Source organism: Mizuhopecten yessoensis, unplaced genomic scaffold, assembly GCF_002113885.1.
Source record: "Mizuhopecten yessoensis strain PY_sf001 unplaced genomic scaffold, ASM211388v2 scaffold7453, whole genome shotgun sequence".
Taxonomy (NCBI): Eukaryota; Metazoa; Mollusca; class Bivalvia; order Pectinida; family Pectinidae; genus Mizuhopecten; species Mizuhopecten yessoensis.
In genome coordinates this window covers 129,116-154,550 of record NW_018407055.1, presented here as the reverse complement: position 1 = coordinate 154,550, position 25,435 = coordinate 129,116, and the positions used below count along the sequence as shown (strand labels likewise).

The 25,435-nt window shown below is 35.3% G+C and overlaps 1 protein-coding gene across 1 annotated transcript in view; it reads left to right on the top strand.

The window, feature by feature from the left end:
• Positions 1–25,435, top strand: part of LOC110453557 (fibrocystin-L-like) — a 56,605-nt gene that overhangs the window by 30,145 nt on the left and 1,025 nt on the right. Inside the window, exons 17-37 of the mRNA XM_021502533.1 lie at positions 3,232–3,386; positions 5,311–5,462; positions 5,732–5,831; positions 6,772–6,929; positions 9,482–9,604; positions 11,058–11,163; positions 12,808–13,077; positions 13,425–13,549; positions 13,992–14,127; positions 14,791–14,980; positions 15,167–15,405; positions 15,662–15,847; positions 16,498–16,689; positions 17,289–18,776; positions 19,070–19,219; positions 19,911–20,082; positions 21,410–21,581; positions 22,722–22,884; positions 23,054–23,133; positions 23,508–23,637; positions 24,911–25,279. Of these exons, the coding sequence (XP_021358208.1) occupies positions 3,232–3,386; positions 5,311–5,462; positions 5,732–5,831; positions 6,772–6,929; positions 9,482–9,604; positions 11,058–11,163; positions 12,808–13,077; positions 13,425–13,549; positions 13,992–14,127; positions 14,791–14,980; positions 15,167–15,405; positions 15,662–15,847; positions 16,498–16,689; positions 17,289–18,776; positions 19,070–19,219; positions 19,911–20,082; positions 21,410–21,581; positions 22,722–22,884; positions 23,054–23,133; positions 23,508–23,637; positions 24,911–25,279 (4,856 nt within the window). The remainder of the gene's footprint in view (positions 1–3,231; positions 3,387–5,310; positions 5,463–5,731; positions 5,832–6,771; positions 6,930–9,481; positions 9,605–11,057; positions 11,164–12,807; positions 13,078–13,424; positions 13,550–13,991; positions 14,128–14,790; positions 14,981–15,166; positions 15,406–15,661; positions 15,848–16,497; positions 16,690–17,288; positions 18,777–19,069; positions 19,220–19,910; positions 20,083–21,409; positions 21,582–22,721; positions 22,885–23,053; positions 23,134–23,507; positions 23,638–24,910; positions 25,280–25,435) is intronic.

Here is a 25,435-nt window from a genome sequence, read left to right as displayed (position 1 = left end):
AGGCGAATATATATATTTCCATCAATCCAATGGTAAATACTAACATATCTTCGTTTTATCTATACACAGCACTTTATATTTAAGTCTTTGTTACATGCAAAAACAAACCGTTCTTAGTTCACTATGTAAAAATGAATATGATTTTATTAGGTCACCTGAGACAAAGTATCAAGTGACCTATTGCGATCGCCTTTTGTCCGGCGTCGTCCGGCATCTGTCGTGCGTCCGTAAACAATATACATTTTCGACTTCTTCTCCAAAACCACTCAACTAATTTCAATGAAATTTTGCAGAAACCTTCCATGGCCAAAGGTCAACGAAACTAGTGGAGAATTTGGTCCCCAGCCCCCATGGGCCTGAGGGGCGGGGCAAAAAAGGGTCAAATTGACTAAAATTACAAAATGCTTCTACTCAAGACCCAGATACGGTAGAATCAAATACTCTTCACATATGAAAGGGTCTTACGGTGCTTTACTAAAATTGTGAATTTCTGGACCCTGGGGTCTCACGTTTCCCCCTAAAGTTTATAAAGGGAAATCACATTTTGGACCAACACTTGTTTAATTTCCATCGGAAGTAGTTCAATTTGGGTTAGCATTATCAGTATTGGATAGCAGTTTGATTGTATGCGCATATCAGCCCTGACTGACACCCAGGGGCTGATGGGTGGGGCCAAAAAGGGTCGAATTGACTAAAATTTCAAAAATCTTCTTCTCAAGACCCAGATATGGAAGAATCAAATACTCTTCATAGATGGAAGGGTCTTACGGTGCTTTACCAAACTTGCAAATTTCCTGACCCTGGGGTCTTACGTTTACCCCTGGGAGGGGGTAAACTTTACTATAGTTTATATAGGGAAAACACATTTTGGATCAACATTTGTTTAATTTCCATTGGAAGTAATTCAAGTTGGGTTAGCATTATCAGTATTGGATATCGGTTTGATGGTATGCACAAATCAGCCCTGATTGACCCCCGGGGCTGATGGGTGGGGCCAAAAAGGGTCAAATTGACTGAAATTTCAAAAATCTTCTTCTCAAGACCAAGATATAGTAGAATCCTTCATAGATGGAAGGGTTTTTAGTTGCTCTACCAAAATTGTGAATTTTATGACCCTAGGGTCTCATGTTTACCCCTGGGGAAGGAGGGGGGGGCAAAATTTATTATGGTTTATAATGGCAAATTAAACTTTGAATATTACATGTTAATAACTTGATTGGAATTATAACCCTGAGTTGACAGTTTGATACTTTGAAAATTTTGAGCCAGCCCTACCCCAAAGGGCTGTAGGGTGGGTTTATTAAGAACATTCCTTGTTTAGAATTAGAGGTGCTAGTTTTAAATACTTTTCAGTCTTAAATCTGTATGCTAGATATTGAATAAGGTGATTTTTTTTGTCACTTTGAAAAATATTTCTGTTCATGTTAAAAACAAAAATCAACTCTCTGTATAAATATATCAGGTGACCGTTAAGGCCCATGTGCCTCTTGTATAAGATACATTTGAAAGTTTCATTAGTAACCAAATTGATATACTTTGAATAAATAGGTATGAGATGCCTGAAGGGCTTTACTAGTGTGTAATGTCATAATACACCTTAATACCAAAATTTCGAGAGCAACACCTGAAATCTTTTCAGTCAGAGGCCTTGTTTTTCGACTAATCTCGATGAAGTCTCGTTAGAACTGGTAGTGATATAGAACACATACATACGAGATGTCATTGATATCAGACGGTATATGTTTTTTGACGGTCATTTTGTTCAAGAGCTAAACAGAGGTTTCATTAGAAAGAGAATTATTTCTATGTTTCGACCAATAAGAAGCAAATTGCCTGGAGTATTTTTTGTTGAAAAAGTCAATGTTCACACTTATATTGTCATATAATCATCTCTAACACCAGCCGTCATTACAATTTATGAAATTAAAATAATATAAAGCCCAATTTTTCTCAGTGAATAAACATCCTTGGTAACCAACTTTGATGCCCGATGGGCTCATGCGACGCGTTTCCAAAATCTAAACATGCCTACAGATGCCCACGATTTTTCATTGATATTCGTCAAGCAGTTTTCGCGAAAACATTCGAAAACATAATTTGGCGACAGAAGAACAGCAGCAGGAGCAATTAGTTTTTTAAGTTGTTTTAGGGACCTAAAACTAAAAGTCGTGCAGGGTAAAGAAGCATATAAAATAGTTTTTTTCACTTTTTTTTTCCAAACACGATTATTTTTAAGGTTTATTGAGAATTGTGATTCGCGTATTATGCCCCTACAAAAAGTTTTTTTATGGCTATAAAATGATGTAGAAGTATGTTTTTGTGAGCTTGTTAAGTTTTGGCGAAATCTTCGCGCGTTAATTGATTCCGTTTTTAAGATTCCCTAAATATCTATTTTTCAAACATTCCATATATGTATGTTACGAGTAACAGTAAATCAAACTTTTTAACATATATTTGAATATTGATAGTTTTCAAACAGGAAAAAAATCGTCAGCATTAAGTCGGACTGGGGTCTTTGTGAATGCAAAACGAACATAAAATGTTCATCAATTTATTTCACTATATTTGATGCATGAAACAGAAAGAGAAATGTAACCAGCGTTGCTACCAAAACTAATGCTCACGTGAGCGATTGGTTTTACTTTTGTATGATAAAGTGTATCATTAAACGCTCATTATTGATTATTTGACAGTTCTGTATGGCATTCAAAGGCTTCATTTACTACGTTTATATGGACTTCACTTACACGAACGGCAATGGCAGAAAGACAAACTCTAGCCATTATTTCAACAATCTCGTCAACTCATCGGAAACTGATCAGTATGTAGGAACTTTCAACACGTGTAAAAACCATTCAATGAACAAGTTTTTACCTACTTTCACAAGTATAAGCAATCATTAGCAATGTCCAGGAGACAAGTCATTTCATAAAAACGGAATTACTATAAAAAGTAAACTTGTCCCCCAGTTTACTCGACAATATCCTGCAAGATTAATCTCATAATCTCATATCTAAAGAAAACCCATATACCCTCGTACAGTTACATATTTACATTGATATAGTACTGTACGACATAATTTGAAGTATGCAAAAATACATATGAAATGTTGGAAAAATGCTTTTCTTCAATATTCCTAAAATGATTTTGTATGTACCAAAAATGACACCTACACGATAATAATTTTATTGTTTAGACTTTGCTTTGACTTGATTGATATTTATTTCGCAGATGGAACTATGCTTGTTACAATTTACAAGACAGTATAACAACAATCATCTCTGACGCATCCATCATTATTCTGCACGGATTGCAAATCGGTTGTAAAGGGGATGTTCTTGTAGATGACGTTTACTTCGGGCAGCACGCTACAACGTTGGATACAGGTGAGACAGACATTTTTGTTCTGATAGATGCATAACATCATCGATTTATAGTAAATGTGTGAGTTCTTTATGTAATGAAACCTTTTCACAATTATATAACAATTATGAAAGACATTATATCAACATAAATAACCACTCTTATTTATATATTAAGCAGGTGAATTACACAGTGTATTTCTCCTCTTTTTTCTAATTGTATTTCTATTTTCAAACAACAATTACGGTACATGAGTAAATGAACACTATGTTTTCTTACAAAAGTAAACAAAAAGTATTTAACAACTTATATTCATCAACCTTGTTCGAATGAATGACCTTGGCCAGAGGTCACATGAGTAAAATTTGTTCAAGCTTTCTCCAGAACCGAATAGTCTGATGTCATGGATACACACACACGAGCACGCATACACTACACTCATGGAGGCACGCCCTAAAGTGACCTTAGTTGTTAATAGGACATTAAACAAAAATCAAACAAACCAAACCAAATCATGAAATGAAGCCTGGTAAGGTGAAGAATTATTTAGCATAAGTGTTATTATTAAACAGTATACACACACGCATGCACACATACATTACACACATGGAGGCACNGACTGGTTATCCGGTGAATATCGATTTCTAAACATAGCCTGTATGGAAATTCCCCGGAACCTATCGTAGCGCATGCGCAGCTAGACTGGAAAGCGATCTGTCAGACGACATTAGAAGATGGCTGCTGGCGAACGTTTCTCCTCCGTTACATCAAAAAATTACCAAAACTATTCGAGTATAAAGATGCTGTTAACGTAGAAAAGGCCATTGAGCACGCAGTGCATGTCCTCCATGCTTATCTGAAGAAAAATGATCTAGACGATACCTTCGATAGCTACAAGTATGAACTGTTGTATTCAAACCTTGCTAAATTTTACACGGAGGCTCGCGTACATAAATCAAAACCTTTAGTTTTGTTTTGTTTTATTTCATTGTTGAAGCATATAATAAAACAGTTATGGGCTTTTGTGCTGGTAAATATGATGTGATATGAACCTAAAATAGTGATGTTTACCTCGTCTTCGCCTCAGTTAATATCACTCTTTCAGGTTCATATCAAATCATATTCACCAGCACAACAGTCCATAATTGTATAATATTAATCAACCTTGTTCGAATGGATGACCTTGGCCACAGGTCACATGCGTACAATTTATTCAAGCTTTCTCCAGAACCGAAGGGTCTGATGTCATGGATACACACACACGAGCACGCATACACAACACACATGGAGGCACACCCTAAAGTGAACTTAGTTGTTAATAGGACGTTAAACAAAAATAAAACAAACCAAACCAAATCATGTAATGAAGCCTGGTAAGGTGAATAATTATTAGACATAAGTGTTTTTATTAAGGAGTATACACACACGCATGCACACATACATTACACACATGGAGGCACGTCCTTAAATGACCTTAGCTGTTAATAGGACGTTAAAAAAATTAAACCAAACCAAACCTTGAACTTGGTGACAAAGGAGTCAAATTCGTCAATTTTAATATTATGTATTATCTTAATCAGAGTGTCATACCAAAGATTCATTCGGGTACATACTAGTTAAAAGGTATTACTTAAATGCACATCCAAGAACACAGGTGAGAAATTGGTTAGACATGACTCCGTTTTGATGACCTCAAAGTATGGAGTCTTGAAATTATCCATGTTGTTGCTACAGTGATATATATAGGTGATTGTTCACAGCTGTGTGTACATTTTCAAATGTCTTATTATTTCGACGTAGATTGCTGGGTTTACCGGCTGTTAATATAAACATTTCATACATTATTTCAAGGTAACGAGATTAAAATATAGCAACGATCATATCAATATAAGGAATCAAAATATTTCGGTTTTAAGTGGTCAGATAATACAGTTGTGTTCTGTCTAGATGATGCACACCTACGACGTCTCGTGTGCGCTCCCAATGGGTACAAAATAACTGATGTAGATGTCGCTAAACATGGGGATACGTACGACATATCCCTCACAACGGTTCTAGGAGGACACGGATTTCCAATATTTACCGTCGACGATACTCAGGTAATCTACCTACTTTTTAAAAAAAATCGTCCGATTGCTTGTCTATCGATTGTTGATTGCTTTGTGAAAAATAACTAAATTATTTTTGGAATTCACCAAAGTATACTGTATGCTTTTTGAACATGTTTTGAAAATAAGCGGCGAAATGAAATTGATGAGATTTTTTGTATATATTGTCATAACGACTATGTATAGTACCAACCGTTCACATATAAAGGCCATCACTTTGGCTTAAATATGATACAATCAATTTGTTCTTGTTATGACAGGTGCCACCAAACACAACCGTATCGGTAATAAGAACTGTCGCAGCGTCAACTCCTTTGAGTGGAACGTTTGATCTGACTCTGAGAGGTCAGACAATCACGTGTACGTATCAATTAATAATTATAACAATTTCTAACGAACGAAGATAGTTTATTGCTGATCATAATCGTGTCCATTTAACAGGGCTACGATAAGTCATACTCTAAATTCTGTGTCTACTCTTAGGTTAAGTAGAATGGTTGAGCTCGGTTTCCAAGCTATTGATTATCCCTCATTATCCAAACTTGCTTGACTTATGTATCTCAGGAAGCTTATCACTTGCGATGCTCCGGATGCTGCTACTTGTATTTCCATCTGTTTGGCCCGAGAAGGTCAAATCAGCTGTATTGGTAGAGTGTTATTCATTTTGGTATACTATTTTATTTACAGAATGATATAGTTCCAATCAATTAAGTGTGTCTGAAGTACATCCTTCCTTAATTCACCACTGGTTGTTCAGACACTTAATATGGGAGCATACATTGTAATAGCGGGTTAGGTATATAAATATGCTCGTTGGATAGTTTTGTATTTGCCGACTTAAACGTCCTATTTGATTAAATGATGTTACAAAACCTTTCCGAACAAATTAAACTTTTCAGAGTAATAAGTGTCAGGAAGGAGTGCATTGTATGTACATTTATAAGACAGGCATCGCATGTCAGATTTTTGTATGTGTAGTTGTTTGAGTATAGATGGATGTTTGAAAGGCGATAACATATGTTAATTATTGGATAATATAATAAAAAAGGAAAAAAGGTGAAACATATATTCAGATTTTGGTTCGGAAGAAGTGATGAACTATGTTAAAAATACCCCGCAGGAGATACTTACCAATAACATGTAGCTGAAAATTTGGCGAGATTTCAAGTAAAAACAATGTGACAATTGAATGCATACTGTTATATTGGCATTATATCTAAAATTTGAATATCAAATTTTCAGTATAACGTAGAATATAATAAATATTTTAAGCGATATGATTATCCATGTTCCTTTTCAGCCATACCAGTAGGAATCGGACGCAATGACATAACTGCAATCATAGAGGGATTCACAGATATTGGTCTCGTTCTTGTAACTTCCACCGGTGACGGTGTGTTCAATATGTATTGGAGGTTCCGCTTTGACACATATCCCGGAAATCTGGAGCAAATTCAGGTAAGCGGTTCCATTATATATTAATACTACTTTTTAAGTAACCTGAAAACTAAAAAGATTCGCATTTATGTTAAATCTAATTCCCTTTGTAACATAACTTATTTAAAATTTCCAAAGATGGGACATTTTAATGCAAAGTATTATAAATAAGTAGTATTCGAGAAGTGATGCATCATTATCACACAAACAAGTATGATTCGGCTATTATTTAGTGTAAAAAAATAGGACAACATTACATATTTCCTTTTAGATAATACATCAAATTGTCAATATTCACAGCTCTTCACAAAGATGCTTAATCAGACATTATACTACGATACTGAAGCTGACGACCAAACCATTGAATTATCAGAATATTGGTAGTAAACAGCGGGGTTGCTGCAGGAAATTTTCGTTTAACGGACACTTCTTTTTTTTCTGTAAAATTTAATGAAATCTCTCTGCCGTTTTGATAATACTAAAGTAACAGCAATTGTGTGTTTTGCAATTTTCAGATTTCAAAACGTTTTATTGTATATAAAGTATTGATTCGTTTGAATAAGTATTCGACACCATGAAAAATCCCATTATCCATGGTCACTGGCTCCAGTTATGACTATGAATAGTTTAAACTTCAATCATGATGACTTTGATCAAAGTATTGAATAATTTATTGTAAACCGTTCATTTTCAAAACAATGCCGTTTAAAAAAGAAAGATGTAGTTAATTCAATTTCAATATGAAATGTCGGAATCCAGCTGCTCTTAGAGAATAGCTGTGCTGAATTGTGTTAAAGGGACAATTTAGTAAAGCAAGTTTTTTACTCTAATATTGAAACACAATTCCCCATGATATATCACTAATGCAGGTGGGAAATCGGGAAAAAAAATAACCTGCTGTAACCCACTTCATGTATTTATAGGAGGCGAAACCGAATTGGGAATATGCTTTGGTGTCCACTATTTGGGGACATAAAAACAACCAAAATAAATCTGCTGCGCCCATTGCAATATTTGGGATGTTTATTTTTCTTCCTACTTCTTACTCCCTTTTATTTTCTAGCGCCTTGCTTGGCAACACCTCACTCTTGGCTTGATGGTTGAGCGTTCGCCCTGGTGACGAAGGCAATGGGTTCTGTCCCCATGCTGGGGTATACCAAAGTCCTTAAAAATGGTAGTTGTTATTCCCTGCTTAAGGTCCAGCTTTTAGGGGAATGGCAACAACTGGTTCACCCGTTGTCAGTATAATGTTACTGGGCGGATGCTGTGCTGGGTGGCTTCGGCAAGGTATTTCAGTGAGATAGCACTATCAAATCGGCATCAGATCCGCACTATCACAAGGAGGCAAGCACACAAACATACCCTGTCTCCTGCATACCCACACGCAAGCACGCATACACTTTAAGGTACTTCCTTAAGTGCCATTAGCTGTTAATAGAGCGTTAAACAAAATTAAACCAACCCATGATATATAATTTGATACTTCTTATAGACAGGCATTTATTCTGCATCGAAAGCCTCTTCTGAACAACTTCGCAACCATCGTTAAATTGCATTAAACGTTAAATGAATTATATATCTATGTTTAAACCTTTTGATATCGCTTTGAAATTCTCTTAAGTGCCTGCATACCCTTTTTAACCGGTTTCCTGTTATTCAAATCCAAATGTGAACAGAAACATTTCGTAAGATTTATATATTGTAATACTTATAAATAATTCTTGCTTGAGATGTATTTTGTAAGAATTTGTTATGTTTGAAATCAGACTCATGACACTGTGTTGTCGGTCAAGATCGTGGTACTGTACATGTTAACCTCTCACTGAAAGGCCCGGGTATTGCTCTATCTTCATTGTCTGCTATTTAGGGGACATTGAAGCAATCAAGAATATACCTGCTGCGTCCCACTGCATGAATATCGTCAGGGACCAAAATGAATCGCATGCCCCAATTGCAGCACTTGGGATATTTTTCCTATCTTTCCTATCTTCTTTCTTTACCATCAACTTTCTTTTTTAGGTGGTGTCTATTTAGGTATCCTTCCTTATATGACCCTGGCTGTTGCAAGGACGTTAAACCTACAAACAAACTAATCACTTGATTTCTTACCAAATTATGTAAGGGGTTGAAGTTAACATGAAACATTGTAAATGTTATGCAAAAACGTATCAAAGGATATACATGTTCGATATGTTTAGCCTTTATACTTTTTATCGGATTTGCGAATTAAAAAATACGATGAACAAAATAATGGTATTCGTGCTGAGTATATACTGAATTTTAGTAAAATATACGTTTTCACTCAGTAAATGTAGATATAATCCACAATCGTCGATAGAACACCAGCTACAACACTGATGTTCTATAAAACTTCTTGTTGAATATTTGCTACATGTATCGCTAGCAATTTTTGAAAAGTGTTCAATTTATCTCCCAGGCATTTGGTGAGATGTGAAATGCAAGGGTATTATACACATTTGATCAGAATGGCATATACAATAACTTTACTACAAGTATCTAAAGTCACATACCAAACGTGTCGAAATTGTTATTATGGTTCTATTGACTTTCAGATGAATTCGAGTACTGTCTCTGGTGACAATGTTCAGTCACACGTCTGGACAATACAAAACGGACAATACACCATAGACCCTCTGTATGGAGAAATGCTAATGACGGCACACGAAACTCCGCAGGTATGTTGATGACAGTGTCATAACGAACACTAAGAAATTAAAGGTTTCCTTTAAGTCGGCAATACGTTTAGAGGTTAATATTACACAAGTTGACCATGAATGTTGCAAGGACGTTAAATCCTTAACAAACAAAAATGTTCATGAAAATAATCTTTACAACAAATGTCTAAATAGATGTCGTCACGATGTTGACATTACTCGATTGATGAGCGTTTCAAATCAGATATCGTTTCCATATTTTTATCATCTTGATATGACATAAACATGGAAATTGTATGATACATTCGCGAAAATGCGTTCGTTATTGGATATTAGCAATAATAACTTCTTAAATGAAGCCATTTTTTTCTGACAATTTGAAACTCTCACTGTGTACACTGCACATTTATGTTACTTAAACGACGTTTTCGTTTTCGTCTAAAAAGCAAAGTGGAAAATTTGATATTTTAAAATTGTAGCCAGTCCAAACGCATTTTGATGGTTTCTGAGCTCATTCTACTAGTTTGAATGAGATCAAAAATACTCTTTCATTCCAAAGGGTGAAGGATAGGGAAATTCCACCCTCGGTATTTTTTAATTTGGCAAAAGCCTCGGGTTTTACTAAATTTGGAAACAATCTGATGGAATTTCCCTTTCCTTCACCCCTGGGCATGACAGGGTCTTAAAATCTTGAGAGCGGTATACCATATAAACAGTTCTTTCTTTGTGCTCATGTTGTAACGCATTGACTCTTATTAGAGGTTTTAAAAGTCGCTGTTACTTTTCCATGCATTCTGAAACAAATCAGTGAAGAATATAATTGCAGATTTGTTCTGCATAATGCGTTGCCATATACATATAATTATATAACATAGACGAATTCAACTGACTCGGGAAGCAAACAAATCAGAGTCTATCCCCAGTGCACCCTTATAAACTAGGTAAACAATTATGAAACATAATTTCAAATTCAGAGAATAAATGCAAGAACGACAAATTAACGCATTTTCACGGAATTATTGCCTTTACTTCGTTTGGACAGTTTATTTTTTCAATATTTTTGGAGCAAAACAAAGAAATTGTTAAGAAGTATGGTGCTTTTGTGCATGGTTTAGACTAAGCTGTGTTCAGTAATATAAGAACAGAATTACAATAATGCCAATTAAATTGTGCATTTGGCCAACTTTGATATTGATTTTTGTTGATGTTGCTTATTTTCGGTCACATGACTTAAAGTGCACATGACCCCAGTAGGTCACAATAACGTCGTTGTCAATGTATAACGATTACGTGATATTGTATAAGACTTTTATCGGTTAAGAAATGGTTACATGAATGCGGGTAAAATGCCAGTATTTATTAAGGAAACATGCATCAACATTGAAGCAACGTGGTTCCCTAGTTATGGATGTTAGATATACTTCATTTATAGAAAATGACCTACTTGAGTTGTCATTTCCTTGTCACATTCCAGGTCACTGTTAGTATAAATGACGTTGCATCAAAATGCACCGGAAGCTGTACGTTCGAGTGGTTGCCTAGTAAAACACCTGTCTTGGACAACGTGACGCGTGTACAAGGTAACTACAATTATACTTACTGATTAAAGATTCTATTAAATTCACATAAATTCAGGTGAGATGAAGAGTAGGTTTTCTTAAGTATAAGCCTGACACAATGCATGATAATATTTATTTACTTGGTCAAATATGCGCCAGTACATGCATTCTAAATATTCATTTCAGGTATTCAGGAAAAGCAAAAATATTTATCAGTTTGGTATTAATAATAAAGGCTTAGTTATAACACAAACAGGAGTTTAAAACTTCAGGGGCGGAAAGGTAAACATGTTAACTGTTTCCCCGGCCTGCCTGCAGTACTATAATGCTACTTGGCGAAATGTCGCTATGATTTTCGACAGCTGACATTACTGATTCAGCACACTGTGCCGTGGCGAGTTATTGCAGCGGTTTAGAGGCGGGACACCGGTCATTTACAATCATTGCTTGACAAAGAAAACACGTTTTCGAAGGTCGAATATTAGGTTTTCAGTTCCTGTTTGTGTTCAAAAAAACACCAGCCAGCCTTTCGTAAGTTCACCTGTCCGTCGGGCAGGTGCTTATCCCATGGTGCGGCGTCAACTTTTTACTTAAAACAACCTTTTCTCGTGAACCAAAAGGCATGATGGGATGAACGGCTTCAAAATTTGTTCAAATAAATGACCTTGACTTATATTCAAGGTCACAGGGATCAAATGTATCAAAATCATTTAAACAACTTCTTCTGAATAACCAAGAGTCATAGGGTGATGCTATTTGGCTAGTAACATACTGAGAAGAAAGGCTTCCTAGTTTGTTAAATTGAATGACCTTAAGTTGTATCCTATGTCACAGGGGTCAAAACCTTTGAACAATTTCTTTGAATAACCAAGAGGGCTAGGGTGATGATATTTGGTCAGTTACATGTTGGGATGAAGAGCTACCAAGTTTGTTCAAATAAATGACCTTGACTTATATTCAAGGTCAGATGGGTCGAGTATGTTTAAAACCTTTAAACAACTTCTTCTTAATATCCAAGATGCCTAGAGTGTCGATATTTGGCCATTTGCATGCTGTGAAGAATGGCTACCAATTATGTTAAAATGAATTACCTTGATTATAATTCTAAGATCACAGGAGTCTGAACTTATTAATAATCTAAATCTCCAGGGCATTGATATTTTGCCAGAAGCATGCTTGTATGAAAGGCTATAAATTCTGTTCAACTTAATGTTCTTGCCTGACTTTCACGGTAACATATATCACATATTTAAATCTTTTAATATATTCTATTGAATCAAACACTGGTATTTTGCCTGAAACTGTATTTTATTCCACTTTTAATATTATAAGTGTAAGAACAATACCGGGTGAGCGATTCAGGTCCATTGAACCTCTTGCATGTTTACATTTTTTAAACATTCCAATTCATTTGGTAATGATGGTAGCGTTGGCTGAGGCGGTGATGTTAGTGATCTGGTGCTGTTGCTTGTGCTCAGTTACACGTTTTCTGGTGGTGTTCTGATGATGTTGCTTGTATTATGATGCTGCTGCTGGTGTTCCAATGATATTGCTCTTTTTCTGATGAAGTTGCTGGTGTTTTGATGCTGGTGATATACTGTTGCTGCTGGTGGTAATGACATTTACAAATATTGAACTTATATGCATCCTCTTTCTTTGTCACAGGTATATCGCATACGAAGATCCAGATATCTGGCAGCGGATTTAGCGACATCCCAAATAACAATAATGTGACGATAAAAGGGGTCGTTTGTAACGTCACTATGGCAACTAATTCAACGATCACGTGTGATATTGACAGCATACCTAGTGGCGAGCACATTGTGGTCGTAAATGTATTAGGAAGCGGAATAGCAAAGTCTAGAGACGGCAATCTCACAATCTCCTTCAATACACAAATCGACGGTGTCAACCCAACAAGAAGCGGAATGGGAGGTATAGAAATTATAATTGTTTGGATTAAATCATAATACAGATTGGGTTGCCCGTCCTTCAGTCGACCTTACTCACACAATACTGGTCTCGAAATGCTGATAACATTTGTTTTTGATTCCATGTTTTGAATAAATGTTAAATAGGAGCGCAACTGTGGGTTATAAGTTTACCCTTATATCTATGTTAAAAGCAACAAAATAGCCATAGTAGCAATAGTTTTTCCCCAATATATTATTCGTTTTCTATTTCTTATATTTTCTGTCGTCGAAGTAGAAAATTAATAATGAAAATAAAAGTTAAACAAAATGTGGTCGCAAAGAATAAATCAGATATATTTAAAAATCAAGGTTCTGTGAAACTGTCTATCACTGGGAGTGGATTCAATAGGAATTCGTCCGTGAAATTGGGAGCTAAGACGTGCGATGTACAGTCTGTGTCAACAACCAACATTGTCTGCTTAGTGCCATCCACGGTATTTTATTTCTTCCAGTAATTCTTGAAGTTTAGAGTAACTAATTACAGGACCTGAAATAATAGATGTATTTTCAGCCAAAATACCATTTACTAGATAAACTAAACAATTTCATTATGGTTAATCCATCTTCTGAATTAAGAGGTTAGCATTAATAGGGATAAGACACTATATTTTGAGATATTTCATTAAGCGATTATAATAACTTTGCATATTAAATACAGTTGTCATTACTTTTATTAAACGCATTGAAAGACAATTGTCATTTTTCTTCTGTCGTAAACAAGTCTATAACATATGGGTGTACGCTCTAATTTCTTAAAAGCTATATATTCTATCTTTTGATAAAATTACTACCTGACATAAATTGCCGATTAATAAAAAATATAGTTCAGGTGTAGTATTTTTGCTGGCATTTAACTCATAAACCCGACAATTTCAGAGTACTGCCGAAGTAGTGCCTGTCACAGTAGAACAGAATGGAGAACTACAGCTAACAGCAGACACAAATTTTACCTATGATGATTCAAAGACGCCTCGAGTGACTGGAATATCGCCCAATTTACCAGGAGTATCAGGTTTAATTTTCTTTGCATTTGCTAATTTTGTTGAAGAGTTAAACTCCCTTGCCACAGTTATGGTCATAAACAAAAGATAAACGGAGAAAAATGATTAAAACAGTAGGTGTTCAAACAAAGGAATAGAAGCAACAAGTAACGAATAGTGTGGAGAGAAGATCTGGCGTATGTATACACAAGATTAATTTCTATGTTTTTGATAGACTGAAAAATGAGAACATATGTTGATGACGTCGCACACTAGGACAAAATAAACATCATTGCGCCATTTATGAGAATACTATTTTGTTGTTCAGGCAAATGTCACACATATTGTTCTATCTCTTTACTTTCGCGGTTTATCCAGAGTGCACTTCGGCCGTGGTCTATACTTTGATAGACAGATTTATTATTTAGTGAAATCATTAAGTGGAGACAAAAATCTTTTACTGCAGGCTTTTCATTATGATTATAAACCAAGTGTATGTGTTTGTATGTTGAAGAACCAAACTTGAATTGCTGCCTCGAAATCAACACTTTAGACATCTTTAATTTCTTATGTCACTTAGCAGTACTTTCACTTTGCGCTGTTTCCGTTCATACGAACCCAAAACAAAATTGCAGATGGAGTAAAACGTATTACAACCTATGTAATACATATTACTGTATACAATGCATTTTCAGGTGGAGACACACTTATCATTGATGGTGATGGCTTTCAGATGGGTGACAATCTAACGTTGTTGGTAGGCAGAACCGAAATCAACATTACCTTCTATAACAACACCTACGTGACGGCGGAATTACCTCCCTGTTCTCCAGGAAGTCATCACGTAAAAGTCATAGCGGGAGACAACGGAGCAGGCATGACATTGTACGTGGAACAACAATAGGCAACAATGAAGCAAATTACAAAATATGAAGATGATCTTTTATATATGGTACAAGGCTTATGACTGCAGGAATTATTTTAACTTCTAATCTATTTGAAATAATAGATGTACATTATATTATAACATGTCCTAATCACCCCAAAAGTAATCCTTGTCACTTTTTCCAGGAAAAACAAACTGCCTTCGATCACATGCGTCTTAGAACTAACCAGTGTCAATCCACTTAGTGGTTCTCTGTTCGGCGGCACCAGCCTCACACTGGAGGGACAGGGATTCACATCGCTGACCAAAGTCAAGGTCGGAAACCACGACTGTGACGTAACAACAACGAATGGTAGTTTTATAATTTGCAAGATTACAAGAACGCGCACAATACATAGAGTAAACAACCACGGTAACCATCCATGTAAGTTTATAAACTATTTATATGTGTATTCCATATGTGGGTTATATGAGGAGTAGTTGTTTTATGACACCCACAAAAAATCACTACAAAAATAAGGCACATCCGCCCGATAAGCTTACAAAGAATAATCAAGTGCCGACAATGATGTTCTTTTACCAAACAACGTTTCACATTTTGTCAATTTTATGTCCCTGTAATCAATATTTTAGTATGTAAAATGAAAAGAAATACGTTACATTCTCATTTATGTGTCAAGCTTTTGGGAAGTACTACTACTGGAGTCCACAGCATATAAAGGTCCTGGTAGGCGACATCGTGCGCTGGGACTGGGACTTCCCGTTCTACATCACGACAATGAAACCAAAGGTTGAAGAAACTTACAACATGACTACAAAATATGGAAAGTCTGGAGGGTTTACAAGTGGTGCTGGTTCATCTACAGGTATCTGCGAGTTATTTTGCTATCTGATAGCATCCATATAACTAAACAGTCATTAATACAATTGTGTGACCGTACAAAGCACCAAAAACAAAGTGCGCACATCTTACAGACATCGTCCCCATATGGTGCGCATAATCGTACGTTTCAGAAATTGTTCGTTCCCTTTGTGCGGTTATATCCGCAAAAATGTGCAATTTTGATATAATTGGTTGATACATTTCACGAATTTAAAAAAGTCCGGAAGATTGTAAATAAGGTAGATTGTAAGTAATATTGTAGATATGTAATTTCTGGATAGTCATACCCCTGGTAACGCGAGGCTCCTAGGTTCACCTTTATATTTGCATGTTTCCGTGCCGATGTGTGTATGAGAAAAATATCAATTTGTGTCAAGAAAACACAGATTTTTTAACTAAATAAATGTACCAAAAAAAACCCCACAGTTCCAAAATCAATATATTATAGTTTGGAAATGAAAAATGAAATCGTTTTTAATGTTAAAGCCATTTCATTTTTATATAAAACACGATTGTCATTGCACACCGTTCGTCCATCGTACGCAAGTTTAAGTTGTATTCTAATCTTAAAATATTGTTTTGTTTCTGGGGAATGGAATTGAAATTAAAATGATATTTGTATATGAAATACAGGATCGTATTCCCGTGAGTTCAGTAAGGCCGGCAAATTTTACTACTGGAGTGGAATAATTGATGAATACAGTATCACGTGGTTCTACGGATCTGTCGAAGTTGTAGACGGTCCGTCCTTCCTCGCTGATGTCAGTGTCACACATGGTCATTTCGAGGCTACGTATAACGTAACAGACAGCACCTCCATACCAGGTTTGTGTTGTGTAATCAAATGTATTGTTTAATATTATAATCAAACCAATAACCTAGCTAGTTTATTTATGTTATTAAGGGCTTTTAATGTCTCTTGTCTAATTGTGCTTACAATGTTTTTCAGTATCGATGCATTGCTGGTATTTCAACGATTATAATTGCTGCGCAAAATATTTTTTCGGTCTTGTAAAGAAAAAGTCTACCTGATGCTGATTTGATAATTTACCTGATTTTACTTTGATAATTTTACAACAAACATATATATTATACAACCGATGTCGACTCTATTTTAAACCTGTTTTGACTCAACAAACTCGTAATTCTTTAAACAATTTTTAAGAAAGGGAAAACAATAAGTTCAATTTTGTTCAGGAAAATGTTTTGTACGAAAGTGTCATTCATCCTATGTGCTTGAGGTCTATTTTTAAATATGTTAATCACAGGATTATTATTGCTGTTTGCTGCAATAGTATTGGATACCATTAGAACAGAATCAATAAAACAATCCCTACTAGACTGTTAATGGTTATTAAATAGCAGACATTCAGTGAGGGATGTTTTGGTTTTATTACAGTCGAATTTATTTTTTTAAATTTTAGATACCACGACATGTTGCGATACAACGGTAGGCAGATATAACTGTTCTGATCCTCTACCGGTGGATTCATCAAATCACACAAAATTTCAGTTCGCATTCTGGACATGCAGAACACCAGTCATCGATAGCATAAGTCGACAGAACGGTACTACTAATGACGAAATACTTATATCGGGTAACGGGTTCTCAGATAAAAGTAGCTCAAATAATGTAACGTTCGGAGATTATATATGCAAAGCATCTTACAGTTCAGTATCATCTCTGGCATGCAGCATTGATCCTGAAAACAAACCAAGAATCGGTCGGCCGCAATATATAGACGTTCTTGTGAACAATCTTGGTTATGCCCATGTCAATGTGGAAGCAGAAATTTCAAAAACATTTGCATTGTTTCCAGTAATAAATATTATTTCTCCAAACAACGGATCTCTTGGAGGTTATACACGACTAACAATATCGGGAACTGGATTTGAAGAAAGGATGGGAAGTATCAGATCTGAAGTCAATGTCGGCGGTTATCATTGTGACATTGTATCAAGTTCTTACACAAAAATAATATGCCTTACACCAATGTCTTCTAGAGGGCAACGGGAAATATCCGTCATTATCCCAGCCGCCGGAAACACAAGGATTCGGGCGGAATGCAATAAATCGTGTCAATTCGTTTACGATGACTTGCTGACCCCGACAGTAACTGATGTCAGTCCTAAGTCAATAACAGGTGAAAACACAACCAGCGTCACAATTGTCGGTACAGGTTTTGGCGATGACAACACAAGTGTATCTGTGGTTATGACGTCTTCAGAACACCACCATTGTGCTATTACTGATGTATCAGATTCAAACATCACTTGTTTATTAAACAATTTACCTCTTGGTTCCAATACAGTAGTGGTACATATATCGCATAAAGGTAGAGCTCGTGAAATCAATGGACCTGTTACTGTCGCAAGTATAGCCAGTGTACAGAATATATCGCCCGACAAAGGAAGTAAATACGGGGGAACTGACATCACTGTAACCGGAAATGGCTTTCATTCTGACGTAACTATTGACATCGACGGAACGCCATGTTTAGTGCTACACAGAACCGTGTCGTCCGTTGTTTGCACAACTGAAGTCCACGCTATTGGCAATGCAGTGCTTACTATCCGGTCGGATGGACACCCATATCCCGAACAAGCTTTTACATATTCTGAAGATGCTTCTCCTAGAATAATTACTGTATATCCTTCGTCTGGGACGAGTGGGGAAAACATCACTATCTCCGGCTACAATCTAGGAACAATATTGAACCATACAAGTGTGTTTGTAGGGGAGACAAATTGTGAAATAACTGCAGTAAATGAAACGGAAATAAACTGTACTGTCGGGGAGAACCGCGCGGGAAAATACAACATATGCGTAAATGTGCATGGTTTAGGGAATTCAAATGCAGATGCAACATTTACGTTCAGCATGTCGGTAAAGGACATTACACCAAGATCGGGTAAGATTAATTAACATTAATTGGAGAATGATAACTTTGACGACAACATCTTGTCCTTTTCACATTGCTATTTGATAGAATCAGATTCGAGACTAGTTAAAACTGTCAATAGTATTGCAGCAAATTATTGCAATCCGTTTTCTTAGGTAAATATTTGGTATACATTATAGATTTCGTTTTACCATAATGTTTCTCAGGAAGTTTAGGTTGGGACCACACAGTAACAATCACAAGTAACTGCACTTCTACTATGTTAGACAATAAGTACGTATTATTCCCTTACTGTTTCACAGGTAGTGTAGGCGGGGACCAGACTGTCACAATACTCGGTACCGGATTTGACGATAACATGATGGTTACTATATGTGATCGTATCTGCAACATATCGGAGAGGAACACAACAGAGTCTATGCAATATGTTTGTCATACGCCATCCTTGCCAGGTAAATAAATATTGCTTGGTATATGTAATGAAACTTTAGTATACATTAAGATCGGAGATAAATTTATTTATAAGGTAATTAAGTTTCATCGATATGGAATCTTTATACAAGGCCACGATGTATTAAATGTCTGAACGTTAGTAGTGCCAAAAAGGACATTGGAGTAAAATAGCATCAAATAAACCGAACAAAAGTAAACAAACTTTTAAATAACACTGATTACGTCATAAGGAATATTTAAATATGTTAAGGAGGCTGCACCTTTTCGTAATTAACCAGTAGAATCCCTTGACTTTTACACACCATGGTTATTCAACCCTAAGGAGATAATTTTATGAAATCTAAGCTCATTAACAAAAAACACCCAAAAAATCATTTTATTCAAATTTTAATGTTTTCACCTTATTTTGGTCGATTTTTTTAGAAACAATTTCAGCAGTTAAAAATGCAAATACAGATTGTTTATTTACTCAACAAATATTTTCATTTCTCATCAAATTATTGAAACAAATTACACATAATGTTTTTTAACGATCTGTCTAAGTTCATACATGTGTATAACGAAGGGAGTGAGGTCCTTAATACCTCCTATTAATCATGTTTCTACAGCTTATATTTGTTATTTTTAATACCAAATTTAGGAAAGATGACACGTTGTTTCTAAATACCATTCAATGCTCTTATTTTAAAGATTCCTCACTTAAGAATTGCAGCGTTCATGTAACGGTTAACAACGTGACTGAAACACTAGCGGATGCTTACACTTACGATCCAGTTTTAACGCCAGTCATTGATGACGTCACACCTAAACGTGGAGGCACCCAAGGTGGAACCCGCATAACGATATCGGGATCAAATTTCGGGTAACAATTATAAAGGATGATTTTCTAAAAGGCCCTTGTTTTGGCCCCGGTCTATCCAGATTTTCATCTCCGTAATTTTTCAAAGATATCCTATTGGAATATATGTGCGAAAACTAGGGTAAACATTCGACAAAAAGTGGGTTTTTAGGGAGAAAAAAGGGGTAAATGACAAATGTAGTTTGCTGCTTTCAAAATGAGCCTAAACAACAACAAAAAAAAATAAATCTTTTTTTAAGTACACTTACATAAAATGATATTCACTACACAAGTAACATTCCTTTTTGTATTATTCTGAGTTATGGCTTCTCGACACACTCCAACTTTATAACTGAATTACTCTCTAGCTTAGGTGAATAAAACAGTGAAGGACAACCTTTATATGCTACAAGTATTAGTAAGATATAAACAGTTTATATTGTATATCATATGTTTCAAATAATATGTGCTGAGCACCTGTTGCTGAAGTAAGTTCAAGGTCCTGATCTGTTTTCTTACTTAAAAAGGATACTTGCCACAACAACAACACTCAAATGATTAATGGATTATATATAGTTTTATTTGCTGGTAATTTTAAGTCTCCAAGTCTTAAGGAAATCATCTGTTTTAGTCATAAGAATTAACCCATGCCATTGTTCTAGCAATTGTTGTGCCTATTCCCAATGATTATGTGCTGATTTTTGCATATTTTTGCATTTTGGGATAAGCATGCAAATTGGCATATATATCTGACGACATGTGTGTGTGTTGAGTGCCCAAGTGCATGCAAAAACAATACTGACTTTCGAAATTGTTCGCCAGAGGTTAAGGTCACCGTTGCTAAATAAAACAATCTACTTGTCCGGATGACAACTTGATCACGAATGATCATATTAAGGCTGAAGTTCAAATTTGTTATGTTGGTCGCCCTTAACGATATAAATAATCCTATTGATCAAGAGGCCAAGGTCGTTGTTGCTTAAGATCGGAATGTGCTTTGTTGTGTTTGTTCCGATCATAAAGCTGTGCTTCATATGCAGAGAATGGATAGCATATCCACATTAATACATCGTAACACAGGTTGTACAGATTAATGCACAAGATTCCTGCTATTTCTGAACAAAATCCATCAATAGCTATTCAATTACATGTTTTTATTCGGGAGATATGCTTCCCTTGCCGGCCCTCGCGTTTGTTGTATACTATGAATAAGCTAATAATGATATATATATATATATTCCACACGTAGCGAAATAGTCATAAAACGTATCTTTTAGAAATGTGTTACGACTTGTATTAAATAGGTTTTGTTTGAAGGAAATACAGGTTTTACTTGAAGTTTTATTTTTAGATTAACAGAAGATACAACGTTTGGCTGCACGTCTTCAGTGACGATTGCTGGAACCTTGTGTAACATTACGTCATGGACAAACACACGGGTAGTGTGTGTAACAGAGGCTCATTCGAGGTCGGAGAGGGCTGCTGTCAGACTGGAGACAGGCTGTAATGGAAAGGCAAAGGAGGTATTACCTAGCCCTAAAACTTGAATGATACAAAGATTGTCATGTTATGCTCGTATTAGTGTTTGTTTTTTCATGTATCCGTAATTCTAAAACACCATTACAAAAGGTTCATTTTGTTCTTTATTCGGGTATCAAAGCGTTGAAATATAATAAAACATCACACACACTCCAATCTATCACCGTAGTCTGACAATATACTGAGAAATAATTTTAAGACATAATTTATGTACAGCTAAAATGTCTTTCACTTTAAAGATAGTATATTGAATTTGTCATTTGAATGTTGATAACATTTTAATACAATTATATCGATACAAAAATTGATACATATTCTTCATATACTTTTAACTTCGGAACAACGTCGACTGCAATCGATGTGGACTATGTCACTAGTAAATTCCAGAATAAGTGTTATTTAAGATGTAGTGAAAAATATTTGCAACTCATTTCCCGTGATTTCGCGGTATTTACAGAGATCCTAAAACGTTTTTTTTTCTATAAAAGACACGGACAATCCGTAACAATTACGAGTAAAAAAGTTAATGCCTGAATTAAACATATTAATTATAATGAATAACTCAGAAAACTAGATTCTTACTAAATAGTCTCCACTTTATCAGATTCGTAAGCATTACCTTCTATAATTATTTAACATCGATAATTTGAAACAGAAACATTTAGAACCATATAAATCACCTAGCCCTCTGTTTTCCTGGTGATATTTTTGTCAAATAAAAAAGAATGTATTCTGTCAAAGTTGTGTCATATTTGCAAAATTAGATTAAGATTTGTGCATTTAATTCACCCTGTCAAAGCAAAATGCCGTCTCATTTATACTACTTCCTTATATACACAAATTACATACATACAGGATAAAAAACAGTATTGGATCTTCGGATCTTGCTTCAACATTTCTTACATTACACAAATAATTGCAAACAGGTAGATTTTTTTTTATCAACATAAATAACATAAAATATATACTTAACTGTAACCTTTTTAATAAAAAAAACAATATTTCGAACATAAGGGACAATTTACTAATAGCACATTGAAGTTAACAGTTTAACATACCTTATGCAATCAAGATCGTAATACATAAAGTAGTATCCATACGTAAATGTATTTTCCTTCTAATAGAACAATGCGAGATTCCACTTTGTCGACGTGTGGTCTTCTGTGTATACATGGGGAGGACAGGCACTTGGTCTGCCCAAGGCTGGAGACATCGTGGTCATCCAAAAGGGTCAGACAATTTTGTTTGATACCAATACACCGGTCCTCAAGATGCTGGTTATACAAGGTAAGACCCAATATGGCAACTTTTCGTTCAATAAATCGAATGTATTGATGTAATTTTCCTGTTCAAATATGTTTAAAAGTCTCAAAAATAACATGCAGATAATGTTTTACAATAGACAAATGTTTACACAATATGCCTTGCAAATAAGGGAAACATACTCATATTGCAGGAGGAGAGCTTGTATTTGATGAAGCAAATGTGGAACTGCAGGCAGAAAACATACTGATAACAGATGGTGGTCTACTACAGGTATCACTTTATTTGAGAAAATTTGTATTTCATGTTAAAAAAACTTGTAAATTAATACAGGGAAAAACTTCCAATTTTGTTACGTTTTGTTGCTTTTATTGTGGTGTTTGTTTTCATAAAGAAATAGACTAGGAGTGTTTTTATACAGAGATAATGGGAGTGTTTGTATAAAGAGATAGACTAGGAGTGTTTGTATAAAGAGATAGCCTGTGAGTGTTTTTATAGAGATATATTGGGAGTGTTTGTATAAAGAAATAGATTGGGAGTGATTTATTAAAGAGCGACAGAGACTGGCAGAAAGAGATAACTTCGGGACCTTCAAACACCATATATAGGATAGTTTCAATGAATAATAAATCAAATGTTTGTTAAAGGTTGGTACAGAAGCTGAACCATTTAAACACAAGGCTATTATAACATTACATGGTCACCATCGATCCAAGGAGCTACCGGTATATGGAACAAAGTCGCTCGCTGTTCGGGAGGGCACACTGGACCTACACGGTATGATCATGATAGAACACCGACGACTTGAAGACGATTTTACAAACTAGAAAAAATATCGGATATTTTTTTTCATTTATATTATTTATTCAAAATAAAAGAACTTCACATCTTGCAATCGAAATTAAAATGAAAAACTAAATGCTTTAGTGGTTTTAACATCAGTCGAATATACATGGTATACACTATTCTATTGGTGATATTATTCTGATCTATTCGATGTATGAAACATAGACAACATGGCTTAGATATCCAATTACTACTCATTGCGATTACCGGGAATATGTAAATATCACAATTTCTTCACAGTTGTCTAACGATACAAAATATGTACCCGTTAACGTGTAAGTAACAGGTAATGCCGTTTGATACACCCATCTGCTTGTACAATATGGAAGTGCTGGCCTCACTTTTTGAACATTTAAATAAAGACACTAATAAATGTTATTTTTTATAGATTTCCTCTTTTGTCTCCTCCCTCCTATTTATATCAGTATTTCATCAATGGAACAATTCCGTTAATTTCTGCGCGTAATATCTACAGTAATATTATTGCAACAAGAGCATCAGCGGTCATGACGATGCAGGTAGAGATACTTAACAAAGAGTCGTCTAAACATGTTGCATTTAATGTTAATGATTAGAGGAAGGAGGAGGAACGAAAAATAATATAGGGGTTCCACGTATTGCAGTATTTTTTCCCGAACCAACAAGTGACGTGTGGATATAACGAAGTAAAGTATTGACGTTAACATACGTATACTTTTAATATCTTTGTTACTGTGTATACAATCTGTTTATGATTGAATATAATATTTGCCTGTATATTAAATTAATATGTGAATGTCAAAATCAGATCTATCATTATTTGCTTCTTTCTACATATGAATGTCATTTACCTAATTTAATTTTTTTTTATTTTATTATCTTCATTATTGTCCAGTCGTCAAAAGTATTGGGCTTCAGTTCATTTGGGGCCTTCACTTTTTACGACATGGCAAGTTACTCAGTGATAAACTGTTACATTTCTACTTCGTCTGGACACAATTTAACTGTTCAACGTGTTCTTATCATACTCGACAAATATAATTGAACATCAAAATGAAGAAATATTTTATCTGTGATTGGGCTATAATCAAACGTTAGTGACATTTTATCAGCATTATATCATTACACGGGTAAATTATAATTATATCTGTTAATAGATGGTTAAACAAAACATAACCAACCAAACCAACTTCATTGGTTTAAAGTGGTGTTAACTTTTACACAGGACAACGTACAACCGTCACATGGACGAAATTGGCACAATCTGTCGATGTAGGGAACACGACAATAATTCTGCAACACGAAGTCAATTGGCGGAAAGGTGACATAATTATAATATCAACAACAGGAGGCATTCATTCTTATTCGGAGAGCGAGAAGTTGACTATATTATCGGTTGCTGTGGACAACAAAACAATCACACTCACCAGCCCACTAAACAACGCTCATCTCGGGCTCTCTGAACTAGTGGCTGGCTGGGATCTTGATTTCAGCGCGGAAGTTGGCCTGCTAACCCGTAACGTGGTTGTGAGAGGGCGCAGCGATCCCCAGTGGATTATGAACGTAGAATCGTGTCCAGATGATTTTGATTCGGGTATGTTATCATGTATGTCATAGAAAAGATAATACCATATGTTGTATGTTTTGTTGAAATTTTATGTAAGTGTTGAAGAAATGTTGTTCCTTCATATTTTGTTTGAAATGATTCATTTGTCAAAAATACGAATCGTTAAACTGCGAAAGGCCGTCT